The 18,249-nt window shown below is 52.1% G+C and overlaps 1 protein-coding gene and 1 long non-coding RNA gene across 9 annotated transcripts in view; one reads left to right on the forward strand and one right to left on the reverse strand.

Annotated features, from left to right (window-relative positions):
• LOC130601117 (uncharacterized) overlaps window positions 1-14,731 on the forward strand; it is a 123,883-nt gene extending 109,152 nt beyond the window's left edge. For 2 of the 5 annotated variants that reach the window (XR_008972595.1, XR_008972593.1), the window contains 5 exons: window positions 9,077-9,198; window positions 9,660-9,885; window positions 11,001-11,065; window positions 12,299-12,455; window positions 14,509-14,731. This is a non-coding gene — a long non-coding RNA (uncharacterized LOC130601117). The remainder of the gene's footprint in view (window positions 1-9,076; window positions 9,199-9,659; window positions 9,886-11,000; window positions 11,066-12,298; window positions 12,456-14,508) is intronic. The other 3 variants (XR_008972596.1, XR_008972597.1, XR_008972594.1) reach the window with 3 other exon arrangements.
• Window positions 14,732-14,736: 5 nt separating this feature from the next.
• Window positions 14,737-18,249, reverse strand: part of LINGO1 (leucine rich repeat and Ig domain containing 1) — a 150,023-nt gene continuing 146,510 nt past the window's right edge. For all 4 annotated transcript variants that reach the window (XM_057412964.1, XM_057412965.1, XM_057412962.1 and 1 more), the window contains one exon: window positions 14,737-16,659. In XM_057412964.1, coding sequence (XP_057268947.1) covers window positions 14,806-16,647 — 1,842 coding nt within the window. In that variant the 5' untranslated portion in view covers window positions 16,648-16,659 and the 3' untranslated portion in view covers window positions 14,737-14,805. The remainder of the gene's footprint in view (window positions 16,660-18,249) is intronic.

An 18,249-nucleotide genomic window follows, 5' to 3' on the forward strand; every position in this document is an offset into this window, starting at 1 on the left:
ACGGCTCCCCAAAGCCTGTCCTCATTTGCTGTCTCCTGCGCTGCCTGGACCTGGATCTCAGCATCCATGTGCAAGCTTCACATGGGTAACTGAAGATGACCCCAATCCAAGGGCCAGCTCAGCACTGCCTGTGGGCGAGATGGCTGCTCTCAGCCTGCCCTGTTCCCTCGCATCAGGTTGCTAAGGTACAGCTAAAACTCTCATCCGGAGTGTCATCATCTCACAGCTCAATTCCTTCAACATCCTTTTCTCTGGCCTTGACAAATGCAATCTTCTCCCACTCCTGCCTGTTCAGAGCTCTGCTGCAAGGATCATTTTCCTTGCCTGTCATTTTGCTCCTACTACCCATGCTTTACTTGCCTTTGCTGGTTCCTGCTGGCAAACAGCAGTTACCTGTCTCTGCTCTCCAGGCCGTTCACAGCTCTCTCTCCTGTTAACCTTGTAGTCCCCTTCCACATGCAGTTTCTTGCTGTTTCTTGTTGAGCCTCTGGTGACAGCCTCTGCCAGCACTTGCTGTGTCTCTCAGCTCTCTGCTTTCTGCCCCAGTGCCTCTTGCTGGAAGGGGAGCTCCTGGATATACCCTGCATCCCTCCTTTGCCAGCCTCTGTCCATATTGGTGACAGTGGCTTGGCTGCATGTGTAGGAACCTGTCAGGCAGTCATCCTGATGTCTCGTACTGGTCCTTCTCATCTTCTGCTTATGCTGCAGACCTCTGTGACAGGGCCTAAGGAATACAAGCTTATGAGATCCTCCTGGCTCCATGCATGTGTGATGTGTGTGTCTGTCCTCTTGCCACGCTTTATGGAAGCAGCAGTGAGCTAAAGCCGAATTCAGCAAGCTGGGTTGGGGATGTTACCTGCCTCCAGATTTAGTGAAAAGAGGTGTCTGAATACTGGGGAGAGACCTTGTCTGCACCCAGAGATGGAGGCTTGCTTTGCCCTGGGTTTGTGCAGCTCAGTGCTGATGGGAAGCAGGTTGAGCCCCTGCCCCTTCTTGCTTGTTGCCTGCTCCATCATGCCTAGAGCAAAGGGTGCAGGCAGCCAGCAGCCCTGGGGAGCTTCCCTGGCCCTGAACCTTGCTGGTGGCTGAGGGATGCCCTAGGGCAACATTTGCTCTTGCAGACCTAGTCCAGCTCCAGACACAACCTGCCTGGGCTAATGTAGAGCACAGGCAGGGTTGTGGAGCCCTGGTCTGTACTGCAAGTGCAGGAGGGAGATGCAAACGCATCAATGCCTTCATCTGCCCTTATGGATTTTTCCACCGTATTTTGTAAGTGTTCATTTTTATTTATGTGAGGTTAAAGTCAGTCCGATTTGGAAATCAACTTGTCTAAGGAGCTTCCCTCAGATCTTATTAGCTTCATGTAGTATTTCTATTCATTTTTGCTAATACCATCCACCAGGCTGGTTGTGGTGGTGGCTGTGGGACACGGTAACCCTCTCCTTGCCAGGCTGCTGGGTTGTGAGCCTGCTGGCTGTGGGAGCAGCAGGATCTGGCCATGCAGTGAAGGGCTGGGGCTTCCTGCTATCTATCTTCCAACAGCACAGGGGGGCAGTTTCTGACATCTCCTCCATCTTAATCCCCCCTTACTGCACTCAGCATCACCAGCAGCCAGCCCAGAGGGTGCCTTTACCTGCCAGCACTGGAAATCAGTGTCTGGTTTGGACAGAGAACAGTTAAGAAGTTCTCAGGCTATCCTTGTAATTAGAGAAATTCCTGGAAGAAAAAAGACAATAAATCCATTGAGGGCTTTTAAAGGAGAGATAGGATGCCTGACTCAGGAAGTCCTTCAGCCACAGATTACCAGGGGCTGGAGGCATCCTGGAGAAGTATCAGTGCACGCTTGGATGGCTTTTACACCCATCCCCTGGCATTAGCTGCTGGCCCCTGCCAGAGAGGGCATTGGCAGGACAGGATGGAGCTCTGTGCTGGAGCTGGCAGGCACTGCATCCCTTCCAGAGGTGCTATTTCAGTAACCCCAGAGGGGCTGGCTGCAGTGATAAGGTGAGGGTCAGATGTCAGCCCCAAGCAGGAGCAGTGGTGGCTGCCAGCATGGGGTATTATACCTGCCCTGCATCACACCTCCTTGTGCCAGCAGCACAGCACACATCTCCTGCCCCATCTCTCCCCTGCCTTTGGTTATTTATTGCAGCAGTTTGATACTGGGTGACTGTAATTAAAAGAAGAAAAATATGCACAATAAAATGATTTCTAAAACGGCAGCATGCTGGATGCAGTGAAGCAAGGAATGTATTAAATATTTATTGTCACTGGTCTGCTGGGGGGGGAGGGGGATTAAAATTATTTAGCCTGAGAAAAGCATTTTAATGATTTAATTTGAGGGGAAACCTCCCCCACAGCCCTCCTTAGTACCAAGCCCCAGACAAAACGCAGCATTAATGTAAGGTTTGATTAAAATCTGAATGGAATGAAGGCCTGGAGATTGGAACAAGGGATGGGGAGCCACATGGTTGCCATCTGAGCCTGAGATCCCCCTGCTCTGCTGTGGCAGGTCTGTGCCTGTGATCCTGCAGCTTGCAGGGGGGATTCTTCCTCTTGAGGTGTGGGATGTGCTTGGAAGCAGTTAGCCAGGGGTTTGGTCTGCATGGGGCAGCACAGGATGGGAGCTGCTGGGTGCCCCAGTCATGGTGGGAAATCACTGCAAATTACTGAGGCTGAAGAGCCTCAGTGGGGCAGGAGCTCTGGTGTGTCCGTCCCAACAGGCCCAGCGCCACCACTGAGGCTCAGCTAGGCTCACCTGCATGGATGGATGCACAGGCATCCGTCCAGTGCATGGCATGGGGCTGGTGGAGCCCCAGCATCTCGTGGCATTTATACACTGAGGCATTTTCCAAGAGCCCCATGCTGCTCTGCAGGAAAGGTGCTGGGGCCGGTGTCCTGCTGGTGCATCCACCTGGGGCCGGAGCTGAGGCTCTCTGAGACTGAGATGCAGAGTGTGGGGTCTGGCAGCAGTGTCTGATTGTTTTCTGTTAGAGGAGGCAATGCTGTTTCTTCCCTCATGTCTCCAGATTGACGGTCTCTCATTATTAGCCCCCTGGAAACAGGCACTTTGACTGAAAGAGCCATCCCAGCCTTCACTGTAACAATCAAAGCGGCTCAAGAATAAACATGGCTTGGCAAGAATAAACACAAATTGCAGTGCTTGCTGTGAACAGTGATATCCAAGGGAGCAAACATCAAATGAAGGATTATCCCTGTTTGCAAGGAAGCTCTTCTAGCGAGAGATTGAATAAGGACCATCTGCAGCCCAGAGCAAAGGGGCTACCAGGAGAACCTGCTTGTGCCGTTCAGAAGCTCTCCTGATTGAAGCTCACACACTCTCCTTTAGGCACTGTCTGGTTTTACTTCTTACACTCTACTGGCTGCTGAAGCCTTGAGCTCTATGCCTCTACCTCCAGCTTGCAGACAGCGTGGGCAAGCCCAAGGAAGGGAGTTATTTGGGAGGCAGGTTGGAGAGGATAAGGAGGGCTTTCCTGAGGCGGGGGGGCAGGTTCTGGACTCTGAGGAAGAGTCTATCAACAAAATCCTATGGGAAGCACTGTTCTCTGCTCTTGGCACTAATGCTGCCAGTCTTAGGGCAGGAGCCCTGAAGCCAGCTCTTAACCAGCGGCACAAGCAAGCCCTCCTCCCCAAACCATCGCCGAGACACAGCCCGCACGACATAAATCACATTTGGAGGCACAGAGGTTCCATAAACAAGCTTATTTTCTGAAGCCAGGTCCCATTATGTTATCTGTCACTTTACTGGGCCTTCTGAGCTGTTTATTTTTATGTATATACATGGGAGCTGGCGAGCTGGCGTTGGCCTGAGAGTATAAAGCTGACAAGACACAGTAGCGGCGTGTGAAACCTGTCAGCAGAGCAGCCGCCTGTGAAATGAACACGAGAGCTGATGCCGATGATTTTATTTATGGGGAATCTCGGGAAGTGCGTGCCGGAGCAGCGGGTGCCGCTGAGGGGGACCAGCACCAGCCCCGACACAGGCAGGGAGAAGGTCTTGAGGCAGCTGGAAACGAGATTGCCTTCTTTAGGAGTATCTTCAGCTGCTGACACACTTTGGGCACCCTGAAAAGGGCACGTTTTCTTGGTGTGGAAGGTGATGAAGGCAGCTCCCCAGCACTTTGCTTTCTGGCGTTGATCTTCTTGGTAATTGTTCTCTTAATGTTTTGTTTCTTGGTGTTTAAGGTAAACTCAGATTTAGCGTAAGGATTTGTTCTAAATGGGAAAACCGGAGTTTCCTTGTCTAAAAAACTGGAGCTTTTAAATGGTTTTAGAACTTTTTCCAGTTGTTTCAGCCCTGGAGCGACATTTTGCCATACTCAATGGTCTTTGCAAAAGCCTAAATGAGTAATTGTTTCTGTCAGGTTCCAGGAGGAAAGTATTGAGATCAGCATTTTTTCCCCTCGGTTGGAGCAAACATTTTGGATGTGAGATAGTTTTATGGGTCATTGAAAACACGAAAGAATCATCTCGACTGTTATCAGGGCAATGGTACAAAACATGGACCCTACTCTTACCCTGTTGTGACCTTGCTGTGAGTCCTGTGGTTTAGCACAGAGGATGCTGCTGTCATGTTGTGGTCGGTGCCCCCATGTTGCTAAGGAAAGGCAGTCAGAGGTTGTGAGCAGCCATGTTGCACATGGAGGTCAGTGCTCCCTGCCTACTCCTTCCAAGTTCTCCACTTGGATGAATCCCTTCAGGCATGCTGTGCCAGCCCTCTCCATCTCAGTGATACCTGTGAGCATCTCTCAGATGTGTTAAACCCAGTTAGGTTCTGTTTGGTGGGATTAATACTTAACACTCCCACTGTGTCTTCATGGTTCATGTGCAGCAGCAATGTGGCATCTTTCTAGAGGCATGCAGGAAAATGGAGCAGCTGCACACGTCATGGGTGCCCCTTGGAGAGCTGAAGGCCATGGGTTTTTTTGGTGCCATTTTAATTCCTCACAGCAGCAAGCCCTGACCTGTTGGTAGGAGGTTCCTGGTACTGCTCTGATGCCTGCTTAAAAGTAAGTGGTGTTCTTTTAAGCCTCAGGTTTCCCTCTGGTTTATGTGAGGAGCACGTTTCCTTCCCTGGGTTTGACTTGCAGCCTCTTCTGCCAGCACATCGTGTCCCAGCTGGCTGCAAGAACGGGCTCTCCTCCCTTCCCGGTGAGCTCTGCCTGATGGATCTGCTGCCTTCCAGCCTGGATCATTCCTCTGCAGGTCTGTCTGTCACCTGCCTGGGCATTGCTAAATCCGTCCTGGAATGAACACCTATTTGTCAAGTGAAATAGGAAGGTTTGAGTCTCACGTTCCCCAAGGCCACTTAACAGGGCTCCGGCTGCTCTCCGGACACTCGCTGTTCTGCGCCGGCGTGGCATGAAGAAGATGAAGGCCATGAAGCTCTTCTGCCCGATGTCATTGCCACTGTGAGCCCCCATGGCAAGCACTGCATGTGTCTTGTGTCCCCCTCACCCTGGAAAGGTGTTACATGCCCTGGGTTTACCTTCCGTGCAGCGACGTCTGTGGTCCGCACGCTGTTGCCTCATTCCTTTGTGCTTCTCTGCAGCGACCCACTTATTGACTAGGAGTGTAATTGTGCTGCATCATGTCTAATTGCTTTGCTCTGTCGTTCTCCATTTGCTTTCTCTGTCTGCACCCTCCCCGCTCCCCTCCGTAAACGTGCCGAGCTGCGAGCAGGGCACGAGGCCACACTCCTGATTGCTGCAGGAAAAAAAGGCACCCAACTTCCTCCTTTCTTCTCCTAAATTCAAATGACAAGAAACAGAGGAAAACAATTTTGCACACCCTTGGCAGAGGGCCAGCTCTGATAAAGAGCCGTAATTAATCTCCTCAGCTTTATTAGAATATCATTACAATTAACTCAGCAATCTTCTGTTGATCAAAGCCATTGTTCCCTGCAGAGCAGAGGAAGCCAGCGTGAGCCTGGTTTGTGCAGTGCTCAAAAGCACCTAGAGCTGGATCGTTCCTGCCAGCCCAACAGCAGCACAAGGACGGGCAGAGGGGTGGGCACAGACCTCTGTCCTCATCCTGGCTCTTTGATTCTCTCCAGCTACTCTTCTTTGTTGGGCTATTATAGCCCAGATCCCTCATGGGCACCGGGGTGTCCCTTATTCCCAGTGTAGATGCTTTTGGGTCCAGCCTTTTTAAGCACGGGGTTCATGGCTTTGTGTTTTCATACAGCTCTTCACTTGTCTGCTTCGTAGTCTCAGCTGGAGACATGGTGGCTGCTACAATAATATAGCTAACAGCAGCATAGCAGGTAAAGAAACCATTTGTGGAAGCCACGTTTGAAAGGAAGGACAGTTATCAGAATGAAGCTTCATAAGCTCTACAGTTAAATAGCCCAAGATGTGTGCTATAGAAAAGCAGAGAAAATGAGCACTGTTAAACTACCCCATTCCTCCTTTTCAAACTGCTCTTTTAATACCGGGTATTTATCTATAATTTAAGCCCATGATTAGTTTTATCAAAAAGATAGTTCTGAGGCAGAGATCTTAAAAATTATTAGGTGTGTGTTTGAAAGACAAGAACAACTCCACTTGCACCATAGGATAAAGATGTAGCTGTTTGCTGCCTTGAGCATCCATCTGTGAGGGCCTTGTGCCAGAAGGAACCTCCTGATTCTACACAGATCCCACCCCAGTCTTTCAGGGCATTTCTCAGTCTCTCTTGAAGATGCCAGAGCCAGACCCCCTTGTCACTGGGCAAGACTGTTGGAGAAGGCAGTGCTGAACCTCACCAGTCGGTCTGCCTGGGAAGGGTGGTTACGTGAAGGTGTTTGAAGCCCTCACTCATGCTTTTTGTGCTAAATTCTTATGTTTGAATTGCCAGCACTTGTGAGCCCTTGCAAAAAGAGAGAAGGAAAGGCAGGTCCAGGGTTGGATCTGATCCACCTTGGCATTGTCCCTGTAAGCAGCCACCCAGGAGAAGGAAGCAGTGGCTCCAGCCCATGTGCTGGTGCAGGTGCAGCTACAGCTACAGCAGCCCTGCCTGCTCTGCCCAGCTTCACTTGCTCCCTGCAGTACTTATCTCATCAGAGGTGAAATAAAGGGGCTCAGCATGGCTCTTCTCAGGGTGCAGCCCTTTCACAGTCCCTGAACCCTTGGTCAAGGGAAAACTGAAGTTTTTCATCTTACCCTTGTCCTTGGGTATCGCAAGGGAGCCTCCTGTGGGTGATGGATGCTCAATACCTCACCTCTCTGGACCACTGAGGATGAGGGTTAGGTTTGCTTTCCCAGCACAGCTTTGCCAAGGCCTCCAGTATGGGTGCAGAAGCATACAACCCTGCAGTCTGCATCAGGGACCTGATGCTGAAACAGTGCTGGGGTTCGACATAGGTCTCTTCCCACCTCTCTTCTCTCCCCCTTCTGTGCATCTGAGGCACTAGGAAACCTAAGAAGAGCAAAACAAGCCCATCAGTGCCGTAAAGCCCCAATGGCAGGGGTTATGGTTTCGTGTAAAGTGCCATAGTCTCCAACAGGTCCTCTGCTGCTCAGTCCCTAACAGAACTTGTCCTTTCCCATCATGGCTGCCAAGGATAGGAAGGGATGCTCAGCCTGGGCTGAGCAGGCTCAGAGGGAGCAGGACCTGGGGAGGCTTTTCTGCAGGGCTTAAAGCAATGCTTCCCTCCCCAGGCCCTACCCCACCTTCCCCAGGAGGCAGCAAGCACTGCTGCTCCACACGGGGCTGGGGACGTTAGTCAGGCTGCTCTGAGTGAGACGCAGGGGCTGAGTGTCAGGTTGTTATTAAATACCATTAGTAAGTGACAAAACTGTGTGAAGCACTTCAGGTGCAGACAGTGGCTGGAGGAGGGAGTGCTTGCAGTGCCGGGGAGATGAGCGAGTGGTGAAGGTCACAGACACCTCATTCTGGGCTGCCTTAGACCCCGTCTCCTGCTCACCACCTTGAGGAGGCAGGAGGGACGGTGTTCACATGGGGGGAGATGTGGGTTTGCAGGGAACCCCTGCATGTCACAAGGGGACTTCAACATGCGCCAGTGTGGAGTCCTGTGCAGCCCCCATAACCACTTCCTCCTCTTGTAGCACCCTGTTCTTTAGGGGCTCCAGTATGGGGCAGGGCAGACCCCTGCCCATCATTGTTGAGCTGCCAGGGGAAAGCCCATTTTAGCATCTCTTCTACCCAGTAGAAGCAACTGGAAAGGGAAACGTTCAGATGTTTTTCTTGCTGTTTTCCATGCTTGGTGCTAGCTTTCCCCTGGAGGGAGCTGGATGGACCATTGAGGAGGCAGTGCCTGAACCAACAGCTCTGGGAAGCTGCCTGCTTGCTTTGATGCCTGGCTAGCTGTGGAGCTCTGGTGTGGAGCTGGCTTCAGTAGCCAAAAAAGGCAGGAAGCACTTGCCTATGGTGCTTGAGGTGCCTAAGGGGTGAGATGGAGGCAGAGGCACCTCTGGTGAACGTGCCTGGAGTGGGAGCTGAGGGATGGTGATGGTGATGATCTGCTTGAAGCAATCGCAGACCGTCAAGAGAGTGGAGAGCCACTTCCTTGTGTTTATTTAAGGCGAGATGCCCTAGTTTCATGCTTTCAGTGGAGTCCCTAATTATTCCTCAATCTTTGTAGTGAGCTAATTAGTTTTGCAGCACTCAAGGCTGGGGAACACTGATAGGCTTGGGAAGCACAAGCTGGAGGGACGAGGAAGAGCGGAGAGCTGGTGGGAGGTGGCTGACTGGCAGAGGGGAATGGCTGGGAGCAGGGCAGGGGTTGGAGAGCCTATGGATTATGGTCTGGGAAGGATAATGGAGGAGGGAAGAGCTGTAGTTTCATGTCGTGTAGCATGCTGGAGTGTAACGATGTGGGGAAGAGTGATGGAGTGGTAATTGAGGGGGATGGAGAGGTAGGGGAGGGAGCGGGAGGGATGGTCCATGGGAAAGCAGCCGCAGAGCTCAGGAGGTGAGATCCTGCACGGAGGGCTGCACAGCACCACACAAGGCAGGGCAGGAACTGTCATTTGAGTGGGCACTGCCTGTCCTGGGGTGCTGCTGACTCTTGCAGGACCAGCAGCATTTCCTGACTGCCCCATCTCTTTTCCAGCTTAACGGTGATACTGAGGAGCTCTGGGGGAGAGGCCACGTGGAGCAGCTGCTCTCCAAGCTGGGTGCTCACCTCCCCATCCATCACAGCTGCTTCTTTTGGAGAGAGCCACCACAGATCAGGTAACCTGCACCGATAACTGGCTCCATGATGCTCCCACGTCCTCAGTCTGCCCTGTGTGCATGGACACCTCACTGCTTTGACAGCAGGGTTGTGCACCAGAGCCCACGCTCCACATCTGCACTGTGAGCCCGAGGAGCACAGAGGTCTCATTGCTGTTCCTGCTGCCACTGGGAAGTTCCCAGTGGCCACTGAGTGCAGTGTGTGACAACTCTGAAGTGCCCAGGTGGCTGTGGATTTATTAGGGCATTATCCTACTAGTGCCGCAAATGGTGTCATCTGTCTTCTAAACTTTGCACTTTATTTCAGGGGGAGAATTGAGTATATCCAGGCAATATGCTGTAGTTTTAGCATATGATAAAGCCCTGCTGGGAAGTGTAGTTTTATTGACTTTGTTATTAAAGTGCCACTGGAATAAATTTGCTCATTTGAATGAAATGTCTTATTACCTGGGTCGTAACAGGCACATGATGAAATCTCTGGAGGGGCTGGAGCTACCCGCAGCCTGGTGATGGGGAGCTGAGATGGAGCAGCTGCCAGGGACCCACAGCTGTCACCCCGAGACCCTCAGCACCCGCCTGGCTCTGCTGGAGAACTGTTTGGAAACCTCAGGATGGGAACAAGCCGCAGTGGCAGGGGGCACTGTGTGTTAGTCGAGGTTCGCATTGTTCCTCTAATCCTTTGCTCAGGTAAGGATGTGGTTTTAAAGGGAATTGAGGAAAAATCTCTTTCACAGGGCAATATTTCTTTAGCACCAACAGTAATGGGGGTAGATGGGGAAATGAACCGTTCCCCATTACACTGGAACCTAACTGCACAGCCCATGCTTTCCAGTTAAAATTTGATTGCCTCAAATCCTGTGTATTATGGAAAATAAGAAAAAGGCCTAGTAAAATTTATGGGTTTTAATCATAAACCGATAGAATCACAGTAAATCTATCATAAGCATGCAGATGCAGACCCAGGAAAAATAGGGAGGAAAGCAATAGCTCTGCTTTTTTCCTGGAGGAGCTGCATGTACCCATGGCAGGGTCAGAGAGATGGGGAGGGGGGGGAAGAGAGGGAATGAGAGGGGGAAAGGAGGAAAGGAGGCAAAGCCCAAAGGTCTTTCTGCCTGCCCCTTTGTACCACTGTGCTGCTCGCTGTGGAAGGAGCAGGGTGAGATCCTGCCAGGGGAGGAGGGAGGAATGTCTGTGCAGAGAGGGGGCTGTGAGGAGCACACAGAGATGTGGCGGGGAGAGAAGAGCCCTTGAGAGAGGAATGGCAGCAGAGAGACAGAGAAGCGCAGGAGGCAGAAAGTATTTTAACAAATAAAAGGGAGTGAGCGATAAGGAGAGAAAAAAGGGAGAGAATAAAAAATTGGCTCTGAAGCAGAGATAAGAGGGGGAGGGCAGGTAGAGAGAGAAGAGTAAAGTGAAGCACGATAAGGCCTGATGGAGATGGGGGAAGGCAGCAAGTTCTGGCAGCGCAGCTGGGGTATGTGGGTAGAGAGCAGGGGGGGCTGTGGGGCGCCATGGGGTGAAGAGTCAGGCTGAACCCCTCTCCTCTGGTCACCTCACCCCTGTGTGGGGAAAGGTGTCAGTCTCACCCCGGCCTTTTGACCTGCTGATCTAAGGAGAGGGGCTGAGCAGGCACAGGGGTTGATGGGGGGGGCAGAGAGTCAGGCAGCAGAAGGGGAGAGCCAGGCACAGCCCTTGGCATGTCCTGGGGGCGGGGGAAATGTGGAGCTTGGTAGGGAGGAAAGTTCCTGGGATGGGCTGGAAGTCCTGAATAACCCCTCATTGCCCTCGCTGCCGTGTACCAGCGCAGGGTGCCTGCCATGGAGATCCCCACAGGGCTCCCAGTCTTGGAAGCAGAGGAGGTAAAGGTGTGTTTCCCCTCCATACCCTAAACACATCCCTTCCTGGGTTTTTCTGCTACCTCTTTTAAGCTGTTTTGTAAGTGCTGCTTTGTATTTATCCTTATTCAAAAGAATGAAAAGTGCTGTCTGGCTCTGACACGCAGCCCATGGTTACCTGAAGAGCAATGCCCCTGCTTTCTCACCCCTGATTAAACTGCAATAGAAACATACTGTACATTTCAACAAAGGGAAGAAAGGGAGTTTATTCCTTAGCTGTGTTTTTTTCTCCCCATCTTTACCAGCCATGAAAATGGCTGTGCTGAGATGCTGGCCACTCCGAGATGCTTTTCTTCCTCTCCATCCATCTGCTTTAACCACATGGTGACTGAAAAGAAATAAATTATCCAGCTCACAAAGCACCGAAGATTAAAGAATTGGTGTGGATAATAAACTGTGCCGCAGCAGCGATGCCACAGAGCATCGGGCAAGCTCGCTAAGGAGAGGCTCTGAGCTGCAGCTTGGATGTGGGGCAGGCAGCAGGGCTTCCCCCAGGAGGGTTTTGAGTAGCAGAGATGGGGTCTGGGGGGCATGTGGGGGTCTGGATGGGCAAAACCCCTGTGCTGGCACAGCCTGATATGTTGCACATGAAAGGGAATCATTTTCTCTCCCCTTTTCATTTTTTAAAGCTTCTTTTTCTAACAGTGAAAGACTTGAATCCTCCCTTTGATTGCTGGGATGCTGCAGTGTGCTGCAAATATGTTGTTGGACTCGGTTATTAGTATTTTGTTCTCTTAAATCTGTGTGTGTTGAATTAGCTCTTTTAATTACAGCATTAAGGAAGGATAACTGGAGTCAATTAAGAAGCTCTCTCTGACTGCCAGTGTTAAGAGCTGCCCAGCATCACAGAGACTCCCCCTCCACCTCTCAACAACTGATTGAGTTATTGTCCTTTCTGGCAACAACCCTCTGGAGGGCTGAGGCTGTGGTGCATCCCAGCCTCTCCCAGGGGATCACAGCTCCAACCTGGTACTCGGGATCCCTGGAGCAGGATGTGGGGTGCAGATGGAGCCCAGCATGCCTGCCTGCAGCACCAGGCTGAGGTTGGTGTGTTGCTGTTTGTGGTTTTGTATGTAGCTCACTGAAAATGTTGGATAAACACCAGTGGGAGGGGAAGCTGCAAAGAAACATTTTTGCTTTGGCTCTTTTAAAAAGCAAAACAAAAGCAAAAAGGCTCTTAAAAAAACCCTGTTTTGGTTTCACAGTTGTAAAGGAAAGATGGGTTAGAGATGAGAAACTAACAAATCAAAGCTCCTGAAACCCGCTGTGGAGAGAGAAACACAAAATGTTTTGTTTGAAGATGAATAGAAAGCTGAAACCAGCAAAAAACATCCCCACTCCCCACGAGCACAGATGTTTCAGGTTGGTTCTTCAAGACTGGCGCGGTGCTGGAAGGAAAGCAAATCCATTCTTTTTCCTGTCTGCGCTCCAGGTTCCTGACGCATATTTTTTATCATCTTGTGTAGTGGCTTTGATCCCTGAAGACTCCTTAAGTGCTTTACAAATCAAGCATGCAAATCCCAGCTCATCCACCTCGGAGATGCTGCCAAGGCCGGGCTGGCTGGGAAGCTGCGGGCCAGTGAGGTGCCACCGGTCCTGGTGGTGACAGGACCTCAGTGATGCTTATAAAAGCCTTTAGTGCCCCTGTTGCCACTGTTTGCAGGGATGTTCTGTTCTTGTGCCGGGCTCCCCAGGCCATGGTGTCAGCCCTATCTCTCCCATGGAAGGGCTCCAGGGAGGGCTGGCTGTGGCCTTCACCCTCTCTGCACCCTCTGAGGGCTGGCAAGTTGGCACCAACCAACTGGGGAAGGGTTGAGCTGTTCTGATGATGCTTCTCTATATTCAAAGCTTGAGTTGAGATACCTCTTTGCCCATTGCTGTCTCTTTAATTTCACTCCTTCCCTCTGGGGTTGTCCTCCTGACTTGCTCCTTCTAATTCACCTGCTGTACACCCACTTCCATACTGAAGCTGTCTCACTGATGTAGGTAGCTGGTCTCTGGGCAGGGTGGCACCCACACTGGCCAATTTAACCCCCGTTCCTCCCCTTTTCCTCACTGAGACAATACAAACCTTCCAGACCTCCTGATCCCAAGTACCAGAGCTCTGCAAAGGGAGATTGCTGCCTGATGACCAGACACCATGGTGATGGGCAAGCTGGAGTCTAGCACCAGGGCAGCCAGCGTGTTACAGCCTGCAGCTCCTACCTGCTGCAAGCCCTGTGCTTGGCTCAGGCTGTGCTTTGAGTGTGTTTATAAACAAATGTAATTTTAGGGGTTTTTTAGACAAGGTCTCCTGCAAGCCTGGAAGTTAAAGTCCCTTGGGCATGCCCAAGGGTGCTTGTTAGCCTGGCTGCCAGTGAGTCAGGGCCAAAAACCACCATAGAATGATTTGTGTTGGAAGGGACCTTAAAGCTCATCCGTTCCCAGCCCCTGCCATGGGCAGGGACACCTTCCACTAGAGCAGCTTGTTCCAAGCCCCTGCGTCCAACCTGGCCTTGAACACTGCCAGGGATGGGGCAGCCACAGCTTCTCTGGGCACCCTGTGCCAGCGCCTCAGCACCCTCACAAGGAAGAATTAATGACCATAAGAATTATTAGAGGCAGGTATGGAGCAGCACTGGAGCTGCTGGGTGCCAGGAGCCAGGGGCAGCCGTGCAGCCAGGGGCAGGCAGGGAACTGCCTGCTTGTGCTGGCAGCAAAGGTGCTGATGGAATTGCAGCATCCCTGCCTGCAGGGACAGTGTTCATAGCACAAAGGGCCAGCTTGTGCTCCATCAGAGAGGTGACACCATGGTGCTGCTGGCAATGGTGGGCAGCAAGTCCTCTCCCCACCTAAGAGGCAGCAGGATCTCCAGGTACCCCCAGCACTGCCAGGCAAAACCCAGTCCCACTGGCTCTCAGCACAAAGGCCATGGGCACAGTGAGCTGCTGCCTGCCCTGTGACGGGCCTTTGTGCCCTCCTTAGCACACAGAGGACAACCACACTCAGCCCTGTGCTGCTGCACACCAGCTCCTGTCCTGCTCCCCTGGCCTTTGGGGTGGGCAGGAAACCACGACAGGTCCTCAGGAGCAAAAACCAAACTCCTCTCGATGCTGTGCAGGCCCTAGGACCCCTTTGGTGGGGTGCAAACCTTCGGTGTCAGTGGGATTCTCACCCTGGCCTGAGGCTGTTCTTGGTGTGGTGGCAAGGAAGGGAGTGCTTGCCAGGTATGGAACTGGACAGATCAAGAAGTCAAGATTTTGCATTCCAACTATCTATAGGAAATAGGGTTTTTTTTATTATTTCAAGTTTTCATAAAAATCCATAATTATTGAAATCAAAGTTACAGAATAAAGTTCGTAACTTTTTATTGATTTTATTTCTTGGGTTTTTTTTTCTTTCTTCCCCCCTCCCCCCTATTGTTTTTCCCTCTCAGAGTTATATCTGACACCAGAGTCCATCAGACAAAGTCCTTACAAACACAGGAGTCCTGAAGACATCGGCTGAATGTTTTTCCTGGTATAAAGAAGAAGGGGAGGAGGAAGAGGTGGTGACAGTGCGGATGCAGTGGATGGGGGCTGAGGACGTGGTGGAAGGAGAGAGGTCGGTATGTTTGTAGCAATGTTTTTCAATTATTTATTTTGTTCATTTGTTCTCTTTTAAAAAAAAAAAACAAAAAAACAAAAACTAAACCAACCAACCCACCATTATTATTTGCAAACTGTTGCCTGGTTTAAATCATTTTCATGTTGAACTTGCGCGGCGCGTCGGCAGAGCTGATGCCCGCGTCGGACTTCCGTGGCACATACTCGATTTCAATGTTGTGCTTTGTGTTGCCTTTCCCCCGGCTCCACAGGAAGAGGAGCACCAGACAGAAGAGCACGACGCCCAGGAAGGAAATGAAGCCCATGGTGGTGGCGATGATGAGAGTCTTGATGTCAAAGGGGAAAGGCACGGTGGCGCGCGTGCTGTTGGCATCGCTCTCGTTGGGCTGGTTGGAGATGAACGCGAAGGTCTTGTTGGGCTGGTGGGGCCAGTCTGGGGAGTAGCTGCGCACGTGCAGGTGGGCCAGCATGGTGTCGTTGCCACCCGCGTTGCTGGCGATGCATAGGTAGGTGCCATTGTCCTGGATCTGGGCGTAGCGCACCTCCAGCGTGCCGTCAGGGAAGACAGTGAGCCGCCCGTTGGTTTTGGTTGAGATGAGGTGCTTGCGGGGAGACAGCCACATGATGGTGGGAGGTGGGTCCCCATCTGCCCGGCAGACAAAGTGGACTGTGTGGCCTTCGTCCACAAAGATCTGCTGAGGTTTGCGGTCCCGTATCCGTGCTCGGCGGCAGGTGAAGTAGTTGGGCAGGAGGACGTCAGGGAAGTCTTTGAACTCCTTGCCCTGGACGAACTCGGGGGTGGAGCAAGTGGGCTGCTGCTTGTTGAAGTTCAACCTCCATCGCCGCCGGAAAACCCAGAGCAAGCGGCAGTCGCAGGCTAAGGGGTTGTTGTCGAGGATGAGCGTCTCCAGGTTGCCCACGGAGTGGAAAGCTGACTCCTCCAGGGTGGTCAGCAAATTCCCTGACACGTTCAGGATGCGCAGGTAGTTGAGGCCGCGGAAGGCGAAGGGCTCGACTGTGGTGAGCTGCCCTCCCACCAGCTGGATCTCCTGCAGCCTGAGCAGGTCATGGAGCATGGAGCCCTCGATGGTGACAATGGGGTTGTAGGACAGGTTCAGGAACCGGAGGTAAACCAAGTGCCTCACCGACACGTACGGGATGGACGTCAGGTTGCAGTGGGTGATGGACAAGGAGGTCAGGTTCAACCCGTAGAGGCAGTTGGATGTCATGGTATCCAGGTAGGGCCAGTGGGAGATCTCAAGGACCTTGAGCCGGTACAGCCTCTTGAATGAGTAATCCCGGATGGTGTTGATGTTCAGATGGCGTAGGCGCAGCACAATCAAGCCGTGAAGGTGAGACAGGGCCTCCGTGGGGATGGAGGTCAGGTTGCATTTCTCCAGGGTCAGCTGCTCCAGGCTGTTGAGGCCGCTGAACGCCCGGTGGGAGATGTAGACAAGGTCGTTGTCCCCCACCTCCAAAGACTTGAGGTTGTACAAGTCCTGGAACATGTAGTCTAGCAGGATCACAATTTTATTCTCACTAATGTCTAGCTTGGTAAGGTTGCTGAGTCCAGTAAACACCCCCAAGGGGATCAGCTTGAGCCTGTTACTCCTGAGCCCCAGCGTCCTGAGGTTGAAGAGGTTGTTGAAAGCCCCAGGTTCAATGGCACTGATAATGTTCTCATTTAGCTCCAGCTCCTCCAGGTGAGGGTAGTTGGCAAATTCATCCTGGTTGAGCGTCTTGATGCGGTTCTTGCCCAAGTCCAGCTGCCTGGTCTCGGTGGGGATCCCCTCCGGCACGACCATGAACCTCTTCCTGTGGCACAGGACGGCGCGCTCCTGGGCAGAGCACTCGCAGCGCGGCGGGCAGCCTGTGGCGGAGCCGGACAGGATGGATCCCAGCATCAGGAGGAGAATCGGCTGCCAGCAGGCCAGGAGTGGGCTGCGCATACTCGCCTCTCCAGCTACCATCCTATCTCTCACCTGCAGGTAACAAGGGGGAGAGAAAGAGGAAGGGGGACGTGAGTGAATGATGGGCACCACCACAGCAAAAGGTTTAGTCTGGGGAGAGCTGGCACTAAGGTGAAGGGCACTGCCGAGGCAGAGCAGAGGTTCTCATTTCCCAGCCGAAATCCAGCCCAAGACCATTTCTCCTCCCCACCCCTCAACTTTCCACTTGATGAGTGAACGTGCGCAGACTTTGAGTGGAAAGCCTTGAGGAATCTGTGTCAGACAGACCTCGCTTCCTCGGCTTCTTAAGGAAAATAATTTAATACTAAACACATCTATCTACAGCCTATTTTAAGCCCTTGAAATTATTCCGTTCCCTGTAGATGGAGCCTGAATATAAAGGCTGCTTTGCAAAGGCAGAGGAGCTGAGCATCTGGGGGATCCCTCATTGGGATCAGCCAGTAGTGAGGTGTCTGAGTGGGAGCAACCACAGCTCCACAGGAATCAGCCCGATAGGGTCTGGGGGTGAATAAGGGGGTCTGTGGGGTGATGAGGGGTCTGTGGCTGATGAGGTCTGCAGGGTGATGAGGGGCTCTGCCTGCTCTCAGCTGGGAAAGGCCCTGGGAGGGCTGGGTGACCCCCTTGTGGTCATGCTGCCTCTGTTGCATTTATTTCCTCATTGCTCGAGCTGTTACAAGGGATCAAATCATATTAATATTGCATGTTAGATGTACAGCTGCTCCGGCCCGTGTTTATATCTATTGTTATGTGTGCACTCTGCGTTGCTTCCACTAATGCTATTTATGGCTATAGCTGAATATACTCAACACATTACTTCCATTGGCTCTGTTTGTATCCATCATTATATCCTGTACATTACTTTCCCTGCTCCGGCACTATTTATGGGTCTGGTACATATTCTGTGCATTACCTCCATTGCATCTCTTTACATCCATCATTTCCTACAGGCAGATGACTCAAGTCTAACTTTTGTTCCCCAAAAACGATGCAAAATTTCTTTGCGAGATGCAAGGATAAAGATGATGGACTGGCCATAAACATGTTCCCCAGCACCACCTCGGAAACCACCAGGCCTTGGCACACCAGGAGTCCCCGCAGAACTCCTCCCGCAGCTTCCTCCAGGTTCACCATCCTTCTCCATCCCTTCCCCTGCTACCTGCCTAGTGGGGGTGGTAGTGGGGGACCCTCAAAGCAGGTCTGTGGGACCAGGAGCTGGTCCCACACCACTCTCCTGGCAGTGGTGCCGAACTCCTTCCTGTCCATCTTGGTCCAGCGCCTCCCAGTCCCATGGAAACATTTCCAGTGGGATGGCTCGGGCTTGAGGCCAGGCTGCAAAGAGCCATTTGCTGGGTATTTACAATTCATCATCTCCTCTGTCACCACCTCCTCAGTGCTGACGCTGCTGGGCAGCTTTACGAACACAAACAGGGCTGCTGCTACTGTGGTGATGCCACTGAGGTAGGCTGCGGCCTGGATGGCACCACCAGTTAGGATCATGGAATCAACTGGGTTGGAAAAGACCTCTAAGCTCATCCAGTCCAACCGCTCCCCAGCACTGCCAAGGCCACCACTAACCCACGGCACTGAGCCTCATCTCCACAG

This window comes from Pezoporus wallicus, unplaced genomic scaffold (assembly GCF_028554395.1).
Source record: "Pezoporus wallicus isolate ANWC-B61680 ecotype Strahan unplaced genomic scaffold, APGP_CSIRO_Pwel_v1 contig_13283, whole genome shotgun sequence".
NCBI classification, from domain to species: domain Eukaryota; kingdom Metazoa; phylum Chordata; class Aves; order Psittaciformes; family Psittacidae; genus Pezoporus; species Pezoporus wallicus.